General features: G+C 30.7%; 1 protein-coding gene across 3 annotated transcripts in view; it reads left to right on the forward strand.

Annotated features, from left to right (window-relative positions):
- Positions 1-848: 848 nt before the first annotated feature.
- Positions 849-21,201, forward strand: part of lft (Limb expression 1 family member lowfat) — a 68,002-nt gene continuing 47,649 nt past the window's right edge. Inside the window, exons 1-2 of one of the 3 annotated variants that reach the window (XM_076404873.1) lie at positions 849-1,160; positions 19,947-20,227. In XM_076404873.1, the coding sequence (XP_076260988.1) occupies positions 20,020-20,227 (208 nt within the window). In that variant the 5' untranslated portion in view covers positions 849-1,160; positions 19,947-20,019. The remainder of the gene's footprint in view (positions 1,161-19,946; positions 20,228-21,201) is intronic. The other 2 variants (XM_076404874.1, XM_076404875.1) reach the window with 2 other exon arrangements.

Below are 21,201 nucleotides of genomic sequence, written 5' to 3' on the forward strand. Positions count from 1 at the left end.
CCCGCGGCTATCGCAACAGTAGGAGAACTGTCCAATCGCCTTTACCACTGCGGCACCAAGCCGGCGAAATAGAAGAATTAAATCATATACTTATTATGTTAAATATTATTAAATAATGCAAAAATTATTCAGAAGAAAATAAATAATTTAATTATTTAAATGTACTTTATTATGATAAAATATATATTTTTAACTTAATTAATATTATATATTAAAGCTATTATAGATGCGAAACGAAAACAATGCGGTATAATAAACCAAAAGCTTAATTAATTAAAAATGCACTATTAACAATATTCTTATAAATCATATAGTCAATAAAGTTATATCATTCTATTAATCATAAAAATACAATACTAATACAAATCCATAGTTTAATTTAATACAAATATTTGTTAAACAAAATAATTCGATATTCCTAAAATTTCGAAGTAATAAATAATATATACTACTATTTAATTATATATAACAATATGATAATAAAAATGCCATATAGTTTAATAATGTTTTAGTTCAAATTCTTAAAATTCTTAAAATTTTAATTCCTTAAAATCAAATAATTCGATATTTAAAAAAAAATTAAAACAATATATATTATGGTTTAATTAATATATTGAAAATATTAATTAAGACAAAATTAGTTCAGTATAAAAATTATTTAAATGTACATCGATATATACAAACAAAAAGTATGCTATTTAGGACATTTCGAAACAAAAAAATTAAATCAAATTATTTATTATGTTGAATATTATCAAATAATGCAAAAAGTAATGGATCTAAAAATTTGCTTTTACATACGACCTTGCGTCGCGAAGAGTCCAGATCATGCAGCAGGACAAGAAGGCAGTACCAAAGCAGTAGGCAGCCTGCAATCACAGTTATTTGATAGCTGTTGCGCGAGCTGCACAGCATCGTGTTAGTCTGAGATCGTACCCGTGAACGATATACCAATTTGTAGTTGCATTTCAGTGACGGTCTTTGTTACATCTTATCGCCACACGAAAAGATCTTAAATTTCAGAGCACATCGCGATATATTCTCACCTTTTTTTTCTACGATCTTCACTTTTCCTTAACTTAAAAAACACCGGACCAGTGATTTTGTGAGTACAATTTTTCCACTTTTTCATCTGGTGTACACGAACTTACAGGGGGTTGGTAAGAATAAACATTTCTTTATGTATATATTATATCTGTTGTTCGTAGTATTTTGTTGTCATATAAATTCTAAACCGGATATTCAGCATGCTATTTTAAAGAACACGAATGGTTTTAAAATACCGATACTGTGCATAGTGATTTTATCTTGATTGAATTTCAAAATACTCAACGTTAATTATTGTTTCTTTATTTACCCGATGTTAAAAACCTTAAACATTTTATTGTCTTATTAAACGAAATTATATTGAACATTAAATCAAACTGAACGTTTACTGTGTATAATCATTAAGATATTTTTATAAACTAATGTAAAAATATTTAAACGGTTATATCATTTTTGTAAAACATACTTGTTAAGTTATGGAAGTTTGGCAACAAGGTAGTAATCTGCGAATGTCTGGGCAACCAGCGCGTTGCGCCAGTACCATGGTTTATTCAGTTTGCAGATCTATACAAGATTGCCATATTTAATTAACCGAAATTCGACTGTATCGCCATGGTGATTTTTTTTTTCATTAAATTCGATTGGCTGGTTTTGGGTTCGCGAATCCTGTTTCTGACTTTCGACCGATTGAAAGGTTTTTCCATGTTAATCACTTGATCGACGGACAAACGTTTTCGAAGATCACTAAAAACACTTGACCACAGATTAAACTGAAACGCTGGCCGAACAGTAATTAGCGTAAATCTGGTATAATTTGGCAACCATGGCCGAAGAACTCTTCGTCTGGTGTTGGATGCACCCCTTCGTGATCGAGGTCGCTGACTGCCTTGGATGATGAATCCGTGCCACTGACACCTAATCCCATTACCATGTTGCCAAGTCTCGAGATTATTTTCGACTTTCGGAATAAAAATTTACGTCCATTAATTTTTCTACCTGCTCGGGTTTCTTCAAAATAACAGTCTGTTCGTATTTGCATATATTTTGCATTTTTTTGTTCTGGTTCTGAAAACAAAACTTATGTACAATAATAATTCATTTGGAATTTGCACAAAACTCTATTTATAGTTTTAAATATGGCAACAAATAATTTTATAATACTTTTTTACATTTGTTCTTGAAACCAGTCCAAGTCATATTTCAATTGGATTTTTTAATGTGGCAGAGGTATTTTAATTGGTTTTTTTAACATTATGAATACACACCTACAATAAATTTTAAGTTTTAAAAAACTTTATTACTATGTCTTATTGATATTTAATAATCACAATAGAAATACAGTAATTAATGTTATCTAAATAATTATACAACTGTATCAGCCCCAAAACTACTAGAAAAAAATTAATTAAATGTTTAAATAATTTTCCTTCTGCTCAGATAAAACAGTTACAGTAATTTATCATTACTATATATTAAATGCTATACGAATATTAATTATTACATATATATTCTAAAGGAAATAACAGCATAAAAAATAATTATTGAACCTTTATTATATAAGGCACATATACAGTAAATAGTGAAGTATAACGCCAGGGCCCGAAAATTAATTCATAATAATCTTAATAAATTTTATAAAAGCGTACCAAACCCAAAATCAATATAAAAAGTTAATCAAAGGTCTAAATATTTATTTCTGCTACTATTTAATAATTACAATGTAAGAATACGTTATATTAAACATATATTCTGTAAGAAAAATCATTATTATGCTTTGTACCATTTGAATATTACTTATACTGATATAGTTTCTATAATAAGAAGTATAATATCATCGATGGTGGAATTACTTATAAAAAGACAATTAGACTAAGACATATAAGAATTGTAAATTAATTCATCATCATCATCATACTCATTATTAGATTTTTCGTTTGATCAGGTCGTTCATTGCTAACTGGCGAAACTAATAGTTCTGAAGTGTGGAATATAGGCCTAATCAAATAAATATACCCTTAAATCTCTAAACATCACAAAGAAACTAAAACCGTTACAAATATAAAAATGAATATAGAATATCAAAAGATCCGTAGGAATAATATAATAGTTAAAAATATTATTCAAAGTAATATTTATTTTGACCAAATATAAATAATCTGTTATAATTTAAATAATCATTAAATCAAATTAACTCAGGTAAACTATTAATTAGTTATATCACCAAAAAAGAATGATACAAGATTGTGTACCACCTGAATACTTGCAATCAATAATCAATCGTACCATCTTTAAATCGAGACATAGATTATGTAAAAACGCATTTAAACTTTCACCAACAAAAATTATAAGGCGCTAGCATCTCTTGTTTAACTGTAATGACATAAAACGTGACATTACCATTTCAGCATAATCCAACAAGAAAAAACAATGGAGTATTATAGTGATGCATTCATTGTATTACTTGTTAATATAGTTGAAGTATATTGCAAAATTTTAAGTGTTTAAATAAAGAATATATATATATATATATACATGTATATATATATATATATATATATATATATATATATATATATATATATATATATATATATATTTCTATATATGGCGCTACTAGAATTAAATCCATATGTTTTTTAGTCAAACAAAACTCAAAAGATACGTGAATAAGCTTGACACCTGTCGGATCATTAGTTTATGTATTATAGCATTTTGAGTGAAGCAACTTTTGTTATAGTGAAAAAATGGATAAAAACGAATTTCGCGTGTTGATAAAATATTGCTTTTTGAAGAGAAAAAATACAGTTGAAGCAAAAACTTGGCTTGACGCGGAGTTTCCGGACACTGTCCCAGCAAAATCAACCATCAAGGATTGGTATGCTAAGTTTAGACATGGTGAAATGAGCATCGAAGACGGTGAACGCAGTGGACGCCCAAAAGAGGTTGTTACCGACAAAAACATTTAAAAAATCCAGAAAATGATTTTAAATGACCGTAAATTGAAACTGAGTGAAATAGCAGACACTCTAAAGATATCAACTGAACGTGTACATCATATCATTCACGAATATTTAGGTATGAGAAAGCTCTGTATAAAGTGGGTGCCGTGTGAGCTCACTTTTAACCATCGGATTGGCGTCGATATGTTACAATGAATGAAACATGGCTCCATCATTTCACTTCGAAGTTCAATCGACAGTCATCCGAATGGACTGCACACGATGAACCCGCTCCAAAGCGTGGGAAAACGCAACAGTGAGCTGGCAAGGTTATGGCGTCTGTATTTTCGGATGCGCATGGAATAATTTTCATTGAGTACCTTGAAAAACGAAGGACTATCAACAGCGACTATTACATAGCATTATTGGACCGTTTCAACGACGAAATCGGCGAAAAACGGCCGCATTTGAAGAAAAAGAAAGTGCTGCTTCACCAAGACAATGATGTGTCACAAGTCAGTAAAAACGATGGCAAAAATCCATAAATTGGGCTTCCAATTGCTTCTTCATCCACCGTATTCTCCAGATCTGGCCCCCAGCGACTATTTCCTATTCTCAGATCTCAAAAGAATGCTCGCTGAAATTCTTTTCGAAAAATTGCCGCCGAATGAAGAGGTGATCGACGAAACTGAGGCCTATTTTGAAGCAAAGGACAAATCGTACTACAAAAATGGTATCGAAAAGTTGGAGAGTCGCTATAATCAGTGTATCACCCTTGAAGGGAATTATGTTGAATAAAAAAACTAATCTTGCCAAAAAATGTGTTTTATTATGGTAGGCAGGGGACTTTTCAATTGACCTGTTATATCATAATTATAATAAAAATAACAAATTATCTTTACTTTATATGAGAATAAAAATGAATGATTCTATTCTATAGAGAGTTTATTATATATCATCACAGAGTTTATTTAAATTGCTAATGAAGACATTAGATAATTATTCAATAATAAATACCCAATTTACTGTTAAACGAACGTTATTATGCTTTAAACGATGTTATTATCAAAAATATATTGTATAAATTAAACACACACCAACATTATCTTAAAGTTAGAAAGTCTTCGGTAACTATTTACCAACAAAAACTGTTGTTTAACGGGGACATTAAAGTACGGTTATCGATATTTAGCAATTGATGAGTAATTAATGTTGAATTTTCCTCGATTTTGCCCAGCCTTATTACCAAAGAAACTGAGAGCTAATTTCCCAGTAAATTTTGAAATTAAATATCTTTATACCAATTATCTAAGAAGCTTGTTTAGCTTTGAAGAAGATGTCGTAAAGTGGCTTCGTATTAAAAAAAAAACTGTTTGAAAACTTCTTGGATTTTTTAGTAACTGGATCAGTTGGTATGGGGTGGATTCCTTATCTCAATATGTTGACTGTACTGGCAACTAGAGTGTCACATTATATACACTTATTCTTACCAACACTTTCGGAGACTTTATTCCTTAGTATCTAAAAACTGAAAATTATATAAGGACATCTAATAATAAATTAAATAATTTGTACTACATTTTCATTTTTCCCAAACTGAAAAATTCAAATTAAAATTATTTACAGTTATTTATTTATAAATTCTATAATAATTTTACCAAATTATTATGCAAATGCACCAGATCTAGAGCCAATGTAAAAAATACTTAAATAATTTTCTTTTTGCCAATATATAACAGCTATATATAGAAATAATAAAAATGCATTCTGCAAAATATACAGAATATCAATATAAATGAGTAGAAAGTATACAATATATTTGTTCTGATGAGGAAACACCATAAAACAAATTTAATTAATATTTTCATCAGCAAGCAATTATGTACATGCACCAGACACCAACTCAATGAAAACATTAATCCGATATATTCCTTTTTAAAAATATAAATAATAGAATAAATATGAAATTATATTAAAATACAAATAGAACAGATGTGAAATAAACATAAATAATTAATTCCGAAAATTTAACAAAATATGGAAAGGAAGTCGATTTTCAATCAAAGAGTATTTACAAACTAAATTAACAAATATAATTAAAATAACAATTATTTAGTTATAAATGAGAAATTATAGAATATAACCATACCAGAATTTTATTATTTAAAAACAATTTTGTTATTTATTTCACCCATTGATTCTTCTGGAGACTTGACTTACCATTTAATATTGCCTTGCACAAACCTCAGCTACAGATTACAGTCGATTAACACCCTCTGGGACATTAATGGCGGGTAAACAATTGAAGATACTCTAAGAAACCACCTAGCCTTTACCTATCCTGTTTAAAAGGGTGACTATAAGGATTGCTCCTTGTTAAATTTTACATTCTTGCCTACAAATGATTAAAAATGGCTTGGTTGGTGCAGTGGTCAAGGCGACAGGACGGTCCTCCTACTATTACTTACTACTATTGGTTGGTTCAAATCCAAATCCAATCAAAAAAATCCGGAGGCATGGTTATAATTTTATGTTTGTGATTGTTTCTAATTGTGATTACATTATTTACTTATAAATGAGAAATTATAGAAGATAACCATACCAGAATTTTATTATTTAAAAACAATTTTGTTATTTATTTCACCCATTGATTCTTCTGGAGACTTGTCTTACCATTTAATATTGCCTTGCACAAACCTCAGCTACAGATTACAATCGATTAACAGCCTCTGGGACATTAATGGCGGGTAAACAATTGAAGATACTGTAAGAAACCACCTAGCCTTTACCTATTCTGGTTAAAAGGGTGACTATAAAGATTGCTCCTTGTTAAATTTTACATTCTTGCCTACAAATGATAAGAAATGGCTTGATTGGTGCAGTGGTCAAGGCGACAGGACGGTCCTCCTACTATTACGATATTGGTTGGTTCAAATCCAAATCCAATCAAAAAAATCCGGGGGCATGGTTATAATTTTATGTTTGTGATTGTTTCTAATTGTGATTACAAGATTACAAAATCCGACAAGGAAAATCATCCCAGTCACACCAATAACCAGGTTGAGTAAGACAGGATGTCTTCTGAGATGATCTTCTGAGTTGGTCACTCATCAGTCAGTAGGCTTAATGGCGAGTACCATGGTTCGGAGCCCACGTTAAGCAGAAGGTCTAGTCTAAATAAAACCTAGTTAGTAAGAAGGGGACTTTAAAATATAATTAAAAGAAATGAAAACAAATATTCATATCGTAGCAGGATTCAAACCAACGACATCTAAGCATCAAAGTGAACAAGCCTACTCCATTGCGCCAGCTAAGACAATTATCCATTCAGTTTAAAATATAAGGAATTTCAAAGTCGTAAAATAAAATAAAGTAAACAATAACATTCGAACCTTGTGGAATTTTAAATATAGTCAACAACCTTCAAGCGAATACACACTCCATTCTTCTTATAATTTACGTGAGAAGCTCATATAAATCAAAAACGACTATCTCTCTGAAACAATAGAATAATTTGAAGCAAATAGTTAACGAAATAATTATTTTTAACAATAAATAAATCACAATCCAATTTAGCTATATCTTCTGTACAGATAGACTTATTACAAAGCAATTCGTTAGCATTTGCTGTAAAAATGTTTAAACCCATTATATTTAAATGTATTAGATTATTTATAAAGCATGTTTAATATTAATGCTATAATCTCCTCTATTTAAGATTTAATTAATTATTATTTCAATTTTATTTTTCTTATATACTACATCCGGATGTGCGTGACATCTATGTTTTCGGCAAAAAAATACAAAAAAGAAACCAGAAACGATAAATGCCTCTCTTTGTTAGCAACTAAAATACAAACTTCAATTTTACGCAATATTACCTCTAAATGATTTTAGTTCAAATATTCCTACATGCATACCAATCGAATGAAATTTAAAATGTTCTCATTCCCAGGGACCAATAAGTCATATATTTCAAAAATATGCGCATTGCAAATTGCTCATCGAACTCACTATCTTTAGCCGATCATAAAAAGAGATAGCCACTCCAAATTTCTCTAAAATCCCACATCAATTAGAGAATTTAATTCTTCTCACTTATTATTCTAAAACAAGAAAAAATATAAAGCTTATTGTATACCTTCTTAGTATAAGTTGCTCCTAATGATGTTAATGCGTAAAATGAATTGACGAATTAAATTATTGATAAAGATGCTTGCGTATATACATTTTATCATAAATTATTTCCTCTCATGTTCTACAACTTTTCCCAATCTTTCTGTCAATATAGCGATACCGTGTCGAAAGAACAATGTTGGCTTGGCAACGATCCAATTATCAATTTTTTTCGCACTTCCTCAGCATTTCGAAACTGTGTACCATGCGGCATCGACCTAGAAAAGTGATAATCAAAAGGTGTCATGTCTGGTGAGTACCCTAGTTGCGGCAGAACTCATTCGAGTTGTAACAGTGTATCACAATTCTTGCAAAGTGTACTCAAGCACTATTTTGCGAGATTGTGAATCTGTTACTCGTTATTGCTGGTCTTTCTTGCAACGATACGTCGAACTCACGTCAGCAGATATCTGTAGTAACAATTTCATACAGTTTTAACAGCTCGTAATTTATTACAACTTGCTGATCCCACCATATACACAACAATATTTGATGGTTCTGAATATTCTGCTCCGGCATCGATTTGAATGGCTTTAAGAGTGTAACTCATGCCTTCTTGCTCTTGGGATTATCGTAGTGCATCGACTTTTCATCGCCAGTCACAATACTCAACAAAAACTCTCTTTTTGTTTGGCTATCAATAAAACCACGATATTGAAACTAATTGAAATGGAATGTTCATATAATTCCTGTGGTAAGTATTTTCCCTCCTTTTGGATCTTTCCCATCGCATCTATACATCTAGCAACTGTTAATCCATCAACTGCTAATCCATTTGAAAGTTTTTTTAGTCCTTCAAACGGTCAAAAACTACTCCATGCGTATCCCAAAATACGCCATGAGCTTGCCAGCCGATTTCTGCTTTTTCCCAAGCTTTAGGGCGGATTCATCGTGTGTTGTCCACTCGGATGACTGTCGATTGGACTTCGTGAATCATGATATGATGTACACGTTCAGTTGATATCTTTAGAGTGTCTGCTATTTCATTCAATTTCAATTTACGGTAATTCAAAATCATTTTGTGGATTTTTTAAATGTTTTCGTCGGCAACAAACTCTTTTGGGCGTCCACTGCGTTCACCGTCTTCGGTGCTCATTTCGCCACGTCTAAAATTAGCATACCAATCCTTGATGGTTAATATTCCTGGAGCAGTTTCTGAAAACTCGGCATCAAGCCAAGCTTTTGCTTCAACTGTATTTTTTCCCCTTCAAAAACCAATATTTATCAATACGCGAAATTCCTTTTGAAAATTTTTTTTCGCAATAACAAAATTTGCTTCACTCAAAATGCAATAATTCACAAACTAATGATCCGACAGCTGTCAAATTTATATATATATATATATATATATATATATATATATATATATATATATATATATATAAATATCATTCCGAAAACTTTCATCAGAACTTTTTTTATATACCAAAGACCCCAGAAGAATAAAACAGTAGTTAGCAGCTGTCGATACTATATATAAAACCAGACTGTTGCTAACGTGCTCTAATAGTTATTAAATGATCACCAGCTGCTATAGACACTAACAGTAACGGTCTTTTAAGATGAATATGCCATATAGCAAAACGTTAAAAATGCCATTGCATCTTATATAACCAAATACAATTTCACTATAGAAGATTACACAATACAATATTTCAATATATTATGATTATAATAAAAAATGTCGGTTTGAAGGAATTAAAAACGATTAACTAAAAAGTTGTTGTACGGTATGATAAATCATAAAGTAATATTTTCCATAGAATAACATCTTGCGATGCATAAAGATTCTACCAGTAGTATCTTCTTCAGGAGCGTCTATGTGACGAATTTTTCATAATAAAATTGTCATAAACGCTTGTCCTTTCTCTCACTTCTTTCCGCTATAATCGATGTTTAGCACAACTATTTATTTACAATAAGTGAGTTTCTTTGTTAGAACAAAGGATAATAATACAGAATGAGAATATGTCAATTTGTTATTTAAACTTACTCTGAAACTATAATATTTGACAAGTTATGCTTAGTAAATTGTAAAACTGACACTAAATTAATTTTTGTAAATAGTACTCATGTTCAAAAACATCTCTATCTCTCTCTCTCTCTCACTCTTTCAATAATAATAGCAATATAATTATATAATATATTTTATATACTAGTAATATTTTGTAATAACTAAAAAATTCCTTTTTTAATTTTAAATAAAAGCACTTTAAATATTTTATTGTTTATATATGTTTTAGGGATAATCCTTGATGGTTTTTTAAGTTAGCTAGTTAAATAACTAAGTTAACTAGTTTTGTTTGACTATATTTTTAATAATAAATTATATTAGAGTAATATGAAAAGAATGTAATAAAATATTTTACTAGATGGTTGAATAAGTTCTTGGAATATCATATATCCGTCAGCAACAGAACTCATGACTCAACGGCATGAATTTTATCCAATTCCATGCCGCTTCATCTTTCACGAGAGCGTACCAAAAATTTCTGGGTTAAATTTAATCTTAAAAATAAATTTAACTTGATAGAAGGGATTTAATACTTTCTTTCAGTAATATGCATGAAAGTAAATTAAAGCAAAATGACAAAAGGAGATGAGAACAGTCCTTCGGCTTGAATCCGTGTGTTACTCTACATTTAACAAAATATTATTTCAACCCTTTATACTAAATGTATGCAACCTCACTATCAGTAAATATCCATTTTTTCGCCAAATTTTGCTCTTATTTAATTCTTTTTAATATATTCTTTAATGAACGGTGAACGGCAAAAAACAAACTTATTGTACAACCTAATACAAGAAACAATAGTAATATTGTTGAATATGCATTCAGGTGTTAGTTTAGAATAATTGACAGAAACAAGGAATGTGAATAACGAGCCACTAAAAGTCAAATTATGTCAGATTTCTCCGAAAAAAATTAATTAGTTACAGCTATCCCAACAATGAGAATAAATACTTCATCAGCATTAATACTTTAATTGTATCCCGACTTTTATGAATATATTAAGAAGCCATTAATAATTTTTTTCATCATAACTGGAAAATATTTTACGACGATATTGTGAATGTCGAATAAAAATGTCGTCAATAGTGTAATTTTATGTCTTTATAGTCTTGTCTTAGTTTTATGACATTTATAATGTTACAAAATAATGTATAATTTATTTAAAATAATAATATAAATTCCATGTATATTAATAAGTATTGTTAATTTCAATAATTTATGGGATTAATCAATTATTCAGCTGGTTTCCACAATTTTGATTTTGACAAGCGGTGTATGACGTCATGTCTATCTAATCTTCAGATGCTTTGGATTTTTGTGAGCTCTGATATTATTCTCCTGGATGTACTGTCTGTTCTATGCACACTATTTACTTTATATTATCAAAGTTACACATTTGTATGTAGAATTATCATTTTTGATTTTGTAGACTCCCTTCAATTATATTTTCATTTTTAAAAATAGGAAGATTATACTGACATTTTTCATTCCTGCTAAATATTGTGTTGCTTGAAAATTCTGCTTCTTGTCCGATATTCATTTTATAAATGATAATCAGGTTATTCCCAATGGTTTTTCTTCTTTTTTTCTCGTATAAATCAACATCGTCTTTGAACTCTTCCATTCCATTTGTTTTTTCGAAATAAAATTCTGATTTTGTGATTTCTGATTATTATATAAGTTGTACACCGATTAAAAACCTGGACACTTGATAATTGGAAGAATATGGTATGGTGCGATGAATCATTGTTAATATTATTTTGCAAAATCGCATATGAAGCCTACGATATGGACTACCTGCTTTCTACAGTCAAATATGGGGGAAATTCCGTTATGATATGGGCGGTAACACCGTGATATTCAGCTGATCATCTCATTGTCATTAGTAGGCTTATTACTGCAATATAGACATCTTCAATCATGAAGTTCTACCATACTGTAATACCATGACTAGCATATTCCTGCCAAACAGTGCCATATTCCAAGTTAATACGTATCCAATGTTCCATTATGATAATGCGCCCAGAAATACAGTCACAAGGTCGAGTCTTGGTTTGAGGAGCATCAGGTCAGCCCAATCATCAGACCTCAATAAAAGTGATCCGTTATGGGTACTTTCAGAGCAAATAATGATGAGTAGATTTCCATCTCCAACATCATTGAAGTAATTAACGGATGTTTTGGTAGAAGAATGGGACAACATTCCGTTGGAAACTATTCAGACATCCTACAAATCTATTCGAAACGAATAAATGCAGCTGTTTTAAAAACAAATGGCGACTCAACACATTACTAATATGTAATTGTTGTAAAAATGTCAGGTGTTCATATTATTTTATCCATACCCTGACTTAAATTAACTCAAAGGTGTCAAATCACAGCTACACACTAGCTAATAAACCTATCCAAGAGAAAAAACACGATAACAGATGTAATACCTAGTGTAAACCCATACCGTTTACTATAACAATATTTTAGAAGAAACATGATTTAATAATAGTCACTCATTTTTAACTATTTTATACTAATGCCAAGGCAAACTTGTTTCCATAAAATATCATAAATTGTAGTAAGGTGTAACTTCAATAACATTATTAAAAAGAAACTCCTAACACATGGTCTACCCTATATATACCCAAAAATATTTAAAATAAACTTACTTTATCTTGCGTCACAAAATATATAATCCAAATAACAAAGATAACTATTTCAAAATAGTTTAGCAACCAGAGCGTACGTTTTTATTTCAATAAAATAATTTAATAGCGATAGCATAGCATAAAAGTCAACGTAAACTTTTATCTAGATAACATTCTGGTTGGGTGCATTAACATGAATTTTGCAATTGAAACATTGCATGTTTGCGAAATAACTGAACGTCTACATAAAAATGTCTGATCAGTTTCAAGATTTTGAATAATTTATTGCACACCACATTTTTATGTTTTGTAATTTCATTTTTATATGCCTGTTCTTGATATCGAGTTTGAAAATAAATTCGTTAAAATCCACTAAAAGTGTATTAAATATTTATTTTTATAGTTATTATATTGTATAAAATTAATAAAATTATAATTGGACTTTGATTCAAAAAATTGATGTGATATACAATGTAGATATACAAATTATGAAATGTGAAGGTTTTAAAACAATAAAAAAATTTAATTTACTTAGAAAAAATGACGTTTTACGGAAAGAAGTGGTGGCTTGTTCACGGCAACACAAAACGATACTGAGGCTTTAAGTCTATTCTAATATAAACCAAAGCCCTATATTTAAACGTCTTACTTATTTTACCATTCAGTGTTAACATAAACACCCCTCTATTTCCTTTAAATACACAATCCTGGTAGCTAAAGTCATACCAATCGCACTATATAACACCTCTCTTCGAAAGAAACGACCGAATGAATGTACATGGTCATTGTTCCATTGTCCCTGCACAGTTTATAGCTGTTTCCCGCCAGTTTGCCTTTCATAATCTTCTGAATAGCACTGTTTTTACCCAAATTTCCATGATGTAGTCTGTATGAACTGGCGAAAAGTGTTAGTGACTCCAAATTCTAATAGATCGCTGAGAAATTGAGCAACTGTGGCGACCGCTATGACCCTTTAGGCCACCACAAATTCATCAACAACGAGTACAAAGGTTGGCAACGCCGATGGATTGGTACCATGCCGTTCCAGGCTATATAAGACCATCACGACGAGGTCTCGTTCTCTTTTCTTTTCTCCATCCCTTTCTAATAGTACCAGTTCCACAGCGCTACCGTACTTCCTCTGCCTATCCTAATATCCTGTCAATTCTCCAATCGACCACATGTATAATTTAATATTAAAATAAACAGTATTTCTTCAACCAGTGTTCTTCTTCCTTCAAAAAATAATAGTGAGTGTTCTGACAAATAATCGCAGCGGCAGCCACACATTTCGACCGACTGACCGACCCGACGAACATTCCTACACTACTGCAATGCGTCTTTGGTGCATTTCACCCTGAACTGTGATGCTGGGAATCCGCAATGATATCGAGAATCCATAGACTAGGGATGGATGTTTTTCAAAACTAATTGAATTTCTTAATTGAAATTTTAGTGACCTTTATTGACCATACAACTGTTCAGGATGTCTGAGAGATAAATTAAAAATATTGTTAAAAATCTTTATAAATTTCTTATATTTATTTCCCAAAATACCGTTTATATATAATCTACCTTTTTATAGCTTTATGGCGGTATTTTGGGTCTCTTTGACAGGACATTTTATTGCCACTGCCTGGCCTCTGGGAAAGGAAAAACCCTTATAATTGGACTATTCGTTCGAAGAAAAGGTGATTGTCAGATACCGTATAGTTTCAGAGTGGGTGTGACATACACACCACCTTAAATAGGGCAAACCAACAGGTTCACAAGCTTCCACACAGCATTTTATGCAGATAATACCGCTTTTTTCACAACCGGTTATAGTCCCAGACGCTATTTGTAACAGACTCGCAAGTCCAGCTGAACCAAGCGATAGCGTGGTACAAATTCTGGTGGTTACAGATAAGCCCGATCAAATCTCAATCTATTCTGTTCCACCGCAAGAAGGAGTTCCACGCCTATCGCCTCCAAGTTGATAAAGTCCCTATCTCCTGGCTCCAGAAAGTTTCATACTTCGGTCTCCAGTTTGACCGAAGATTGCAATGGTCAGCCCAAATAGAGTACGCTATTTGCAAATATAATGGCGTGTACAGCCTACTATTTCCACTTCTTTGCAGAAAAAGTAAACTCCCAATCCCCCAGAAAGCGACTCTGTATAAAATGCTAGTCCATCCAGTCTGCCTCTACGGAGCACAAGTTCTCATCGGTAATCACATCGAATCAGATATCCCGTTTGTGAAGCATTTCACGAACATGTCCATTGTAAGGTTCTCCATAGGCGGCCACCATTATTAAATTGATTAAATCCGTACCTATCCACAAACCTCGGTAGTAAACCAACTAAGACAATCCCAGTCGTAACCCAGGGTCTGTGTCGGCCGCAAAACATTCATTACCCCGAATCCGAAGGGAAATCAGCAAAAGCCTATTTAGTTCTAGTTGGTCATCATGGAAAAAGAAAAAAAAAAGGTTCGCAAGCATTCATGACCAATTCACAATAAAGTATATGAAAATACCCAGGAAAATAATTTATATCAGTTTTGTGAATCACTAACATCTTTAAGAACAACTTATTTATTGATTTCAACCAGCGCTCCGAATATTATTTACTGAATTAAACGAGTAATTCAACAACAACTGCAGCAGCTGCGATAATTTCTTCGAGTAACTTTGGAATTATTGCCAAGCCAATATCTACCTGTCTTCTTTTCTTGATAGCTAATTTGATTCCGGTTAATTGAATTAGTTCAAAAGAGAAGATCCTCATGATCTTCCGGAATTATACCGACTGTACCAGTAATGAAATGTGAAGGATTTAAAACAATAAAACTTTTAATATACTTTTAATACATATATATATATATATATATATATATATATATATATATATATATATATATATATACATATATATATATATATATATATATATATATATATATATATATATATATACATATATATATATATATATATATATATATATATATATATACATATATATATATATATATATATATATATACATATATATATATATATATATATATATATATATATATATATATATACATATATATATATATATATATATATATATACATATATATATATATATATATATATATATATATAAAACTGCTACGATTGTTTAGACATTTTTCTACAAAAATAACAGTTTCACATTTAGTATTATTGAGTTATTCAGACGCTAATCATGGAATGCTTAAAATGGCATTTTCGACATTCATTACTTAAATCTGCTGCCGAATCCCTATTTTCTCCTTTGGTTTCAACGATCTAAAGTTAGTAATTTTGATGTCAATGAAAGAAAATAGTCTAGAGGACCAAAACAATTTGAAGACAATAAATATATATTCAAATTTTTTTAGTAATGCATCATGGATATTTGTGACATCGAAATATTGCAATGTTGGCGAATTAACTCTGAGTTTTAGTTCAGTTTGGCTTTGACATACAAAAAAAAAATCTAATCTAAATAAAATAAATGAAAAAAAATATTATGAAATATAATTTATTTTAACATTATCGTAAATCTAATACATATATTATCGAAGGACTTAAAACTACAATTAAGACACAGCTATAATAGTTTGTAGGTTAGATTTGTTTTATTTACATTTAACTATTTTCCACACCATCCATGAGGTAGAGTTTCTAGGCGCATTTTTTTATGAAGTAGTATCCCCCTGAAGGCCCAATCCACTCAATTAACAATTGTATATCTGAGAAACGTATTTTACTTTCATTCGAGATCATATTTACTTTTTTCGTTTAGTTCTTGTTTCCTTCAATGGTGCGTTTATTTGTCAAGTCATCTTGGTATCACTGTATATTTTATTTCTTCTTCCACTATCTGTGTACACCATTCTTCATAAAATTAATAACTGAATTCTGTCTAATGAATCTACCATATCTACAAAACAGTTAGTATTCATTCTCTCCTCATACGTTATAACCTAATGCTCATGTTTAATTTTGAACAATTACAATCATATCTGTGCACACAAATCTTTCAAGCCCTACAATACAATTTTCGACAGTCATATTCGATTAATTATGTGCATACCTTTAATTGTTTCCACTCTCATGACTCTGTCTCAGGAATTTCTAGCATTGCACATCATTATCACATATCCTCAAAGTTTCCTTCAGTCACTTTCACTTTCCCACTCATTGTCCAATTCAATCACTAAACTACTAATTTATAATCTGTCTGAAACATGTTCACAATTCCATCATTTATCAATTACTTCCTCTGTATGTCTAATCGAGTCCATCCAAACCCAAGGTGTTATGGTTGACAATGCTTCCTTCCACATATCCAAACAGTTTTTGATGGAATATCCTTCTTAACCAGCAATATATCTGCAAGTAATTATTAATAAATATAATGACCAACAAAACCTAATCGAATGCTATTGTAACTTTTACCCTTTTCCATCAATTTTTGTTGTCTATTTTTGTTACCATCTTGCCAAGAGTGCCACAATGAACCATTTTGAAATATTCAAATAAGTTTCATCAAGATACACAAATTCAAATAGTTTATCTTCCTTGGTCTTATTTTATGCCTTTAAAAATTTAATTCTTTTTAAGATAATATCTGGAAGTTATATTAAATCTCTCCGAGGGTTATCTTTATACTATTTAAACCCTATGCCCTGTAAGAGTGTATAAAAGGATGTCTTACATCCCTCAAAAAGCTGCATGTCCCTAATTCTTTTATGTATACTTTTCGGACAGACAATTTTCTCTAAAATAATTTTATTAAATTATGTTTATATCGATAAAATAGTTTGTGTACTGTTCTTATACATTTCGTATATTTGGTCTCGAATAGAGCCACTATCAAAATGGTCAAGATTCGTCACCCACTTTGTATGTAGACGGTTTTTTTTGAGTAAATCTAACTTATTATTCTTCATTTTCTAAGCGATGTTCTTCAGAGTACTCACAGTAATATTTAGCCCAGCAGCAACCCGCTAAAAACATTCTCAATGAAATTGTAGGGACTTATATTATTTAATATCATCAATAATTACCTCTCTAATGGAATTTACCAGCAAAAGGGGGCCTCCATTATCTCGTTAATTTTCGAAATAACCTATTAAAGCCGCAATCAATTTGTGACCCTGAATATCTGTTGTTTTCGGCATTTTCAAACAAAGTAATATGATAATAAATATATTACGGAGCGACTTAAAATTGATCAAAATAAAGGGCTAAAATAATATTTGCCGGTTTATAACCTGTAGTAATTATATCTAAAATTTTGAATAATTTAGTGCACATCTGATAACCAGACGGCGACCGGCTGTCAGATGTATTAAAAATTCTTGAAAGCAATAGTGATAGATTTTAACACTTACCTATAAATTATTGTGGCTGTATAATTACTAAAACTCAGAGTTAATTCGGCAATATTGCAATATTTCGACGTCCCAAATATCTATGATGCATTACTAAAAAAACTTTGAATAGATTATAGTTATGTTTTTTTTTTCGAATAACTATCGGTAGTGCGCGATACGATTTTTGCGGTAAATAGGTATTACTTTTTTTGTTCACTTCAATTGAAAAATAATGATTCATTTTCAAAGTCAGCAATTGAACACACAATTAATTAAAAATCCGAAATATTTCTATTAACTTTCTTTTAACTTTACTTTGGATGAAATTAATATTTATTAGTAGCAAGATACCAAATTATTTTTATTTTAAATTTTGATTACCTTTTATTAACATAATTTTCTTTATTTCTGGAATAATAAATATTTATCAAATTACAGATAAAAAGACCTAACATTCATACATTCATCTGACACTCCTTTGAAAGTTTTCGATGTCTGAAGTAACTATTATACGGGATAATATGCTGCTAGTTCGGTTATCCTAACTGTAATTCAAATCATTAGTTTTCACAAAAAATAACCTGCTTAAATGAAAGTGTATTTTAGTTCTTGTACATCGATGATTGGTGGTAAACCTATTAGAGGGTAATTTAAGAGAACCGTTCTTTTGAGAACTCTTGTTTTTCAGATTGATTTATATTTCTTCCGGTATATCTATATTATATAACAATATTATATTAATACTATATTAATTTTTGTTGCTATTTATAACAAATTCGCTTATTATCTTTACTTTGTCACAATATTATATGTGAATATTACATGCATAGCTATACAGAAGATAACTATGAGGATTGTGAATTAATTTTGAGGGGTTTTTTTTGTTGCTAAAATTGGGTACATTGTTATATTTCAAGGTACTGTTCATGACTAATCAATAATTTTTATAATTTTCTATTGTTCCTAGATAGTTAAAGTTATTTTAGGAGCTGTGGAACTTTTCCATATAGATATTCACAGATTTTATAACGTATCAATTATGATCATTAGCAATTTCCCATGATTCTGTTATTTAGTTTGAGATTCCACACCAACTATGAGGATTGTGAATTAATTTTGAGGGGCTTGTTGCTAAAAATTGGGTACATTGTTGTATTTCAAGTTACTGTTCATGACTTATCAATACTTTTTCCAATTTTCTATTGTTCCTAGATAGTTAAATTTATTTTAGGAGCTGTGGATAGTCTGCAGCTAAGATCATATTTTATAACGTATCAATTATGATCGTTAGCAATTTCCCATGATGCTGTTATTCGGTATGAGATTCCACCCTTGTAATTTTTTAAAAGTTTTTTATGAATCATATCGAAATTACCACATTAGAAAACATCGATACCAACTTTTCATAGTATATCAGGCAGTATTTTCAAAGCAGCATCTTTGAATAAAAGATAAAATAAAAATTAAAAGTAAAATTTCCCGTTAATTCATTTTCCCATTAATGTTTGGTTGTAATTTGATATCTTCTATAGAGAAAAATATGCTGTTTTCCGATCAGCAAATTGATTCATAAGAAAAATAAAGACTAACAACACAACACACAGAATGACACCTATCAGTCAGAGGTCCATAATATTTTCATAATCCATATCATAATTTTTACAGAATAATTACATATTTAATTATGAAAGATATAAAATTATGAATTTCATTAATGAAACATAATTCTGATTTGGTATTAATAAAATTTCAGACAAATCCCCGAAAGAAGTGCAGGCAATGCAAGACCAATTGGGGGCGGAGCTGGCCCTGGTCGCGCAGCTTTGATGCTCAGCGCATGCGCGAGCCGCGATCTTGTCTCGCGGCGCATCCTCGAGCCAGGTGGAAGCTCCGATGAGGGTCAAACTGCTGCGCAGCCCAGTCCCGCCGCTCCCACGCAGGACAGGACCGACATGATGGTGTATCCCGATGCGCAGTGGGCTTGCTCCACAACCGCTCCTATGCTACAACTTTACGATGACGTCGGCTATAGAGGTTAGTACGTTTGACTTTATACAAGGATCAACTTGTACTTATTCATCTATACATAAATTGTCCTGAACTGAATATATTTAACTTGTTTTAATGAAACAGTAAAGGACATATAGTACGAAGGCCCTTATAACTGTTATTTCCTAAAAATTATAACTACATGTTTAATAGTATTACAGTAATAGTGCATTTAATTTATTTATTGCATTTAACACTGTAAAAAACTGTAATATACGTCATAAATTGAGAAAAAAAAGCACGTTATCCAAACTGGCCTCAATAAATAAATTAATAAGTGATATTTACTTTAACATATTTTAACCTTTATAGGTTTTTTGGAGTAACTGCTTAAGTTTAATGGAATTTAGTTCAAAAATAAAAACATGTATTTAAGAGATATTATTCAAAGACCTAACCCTATATTGCACCATTGTTAAGTATAATTGTATTTTCTAATAGTGTCAGAATTTTAATGATGATAGATTCTATCGAATGTAATTCGATTGTACATTCACAAATTTCTAATTAGACTAAATGCAATCGGATTGGTCCAGAAATCGATTAGACGAAATAAACACCAGTGACCAGACGCTTTGCATCGGTTGTAAATGAACCTCACAATTCCTATAGAAAATATTAAGCAGTTTTGGGGCCAATTCTTGGATAAATACCTATATCAGTAAACAAAATTGTCACATTTAGGTTGATACATCCCGAAAAACCCATTGGTCAATATAAATTATGAGACATCAGCATTCAAAAATCGTAATTCTTCCAAACTGAAGTTGGCGCCGCCATAACTGTCACCGTCGAAAGGTACAGTAGTATTTTTATGTTCTAAATTGGATGATATGGATCTCCAAGATGTGAGATTTTAACAAAACAGCGGCTACTTGCGAGACATGCGTACGCAACACTGAATCTTCTCGAAACCCGAGCATCCTTATTGAACAACCCTGTATATTTAATGACATATT

Source organism: Rhynchophorus ferrugineus, unplaced genomic scaffold (assembly GCF_030347505.1).
Source record: "Rhynchophorus ferrugineus isolate W39M unplaced genomic scaffold, kcgeb_rfMv2 rfM5, whole genome shotgun sequence".
In the NCBI taxonomy this organism is placed as follows: domain Eukaryota; kingdom Metazoa; phylum Arthropoda; class Insecta; order Coleoptera; family Curculionidae; genus Rhynchophorus; species Rhynchophorus ferrugineus.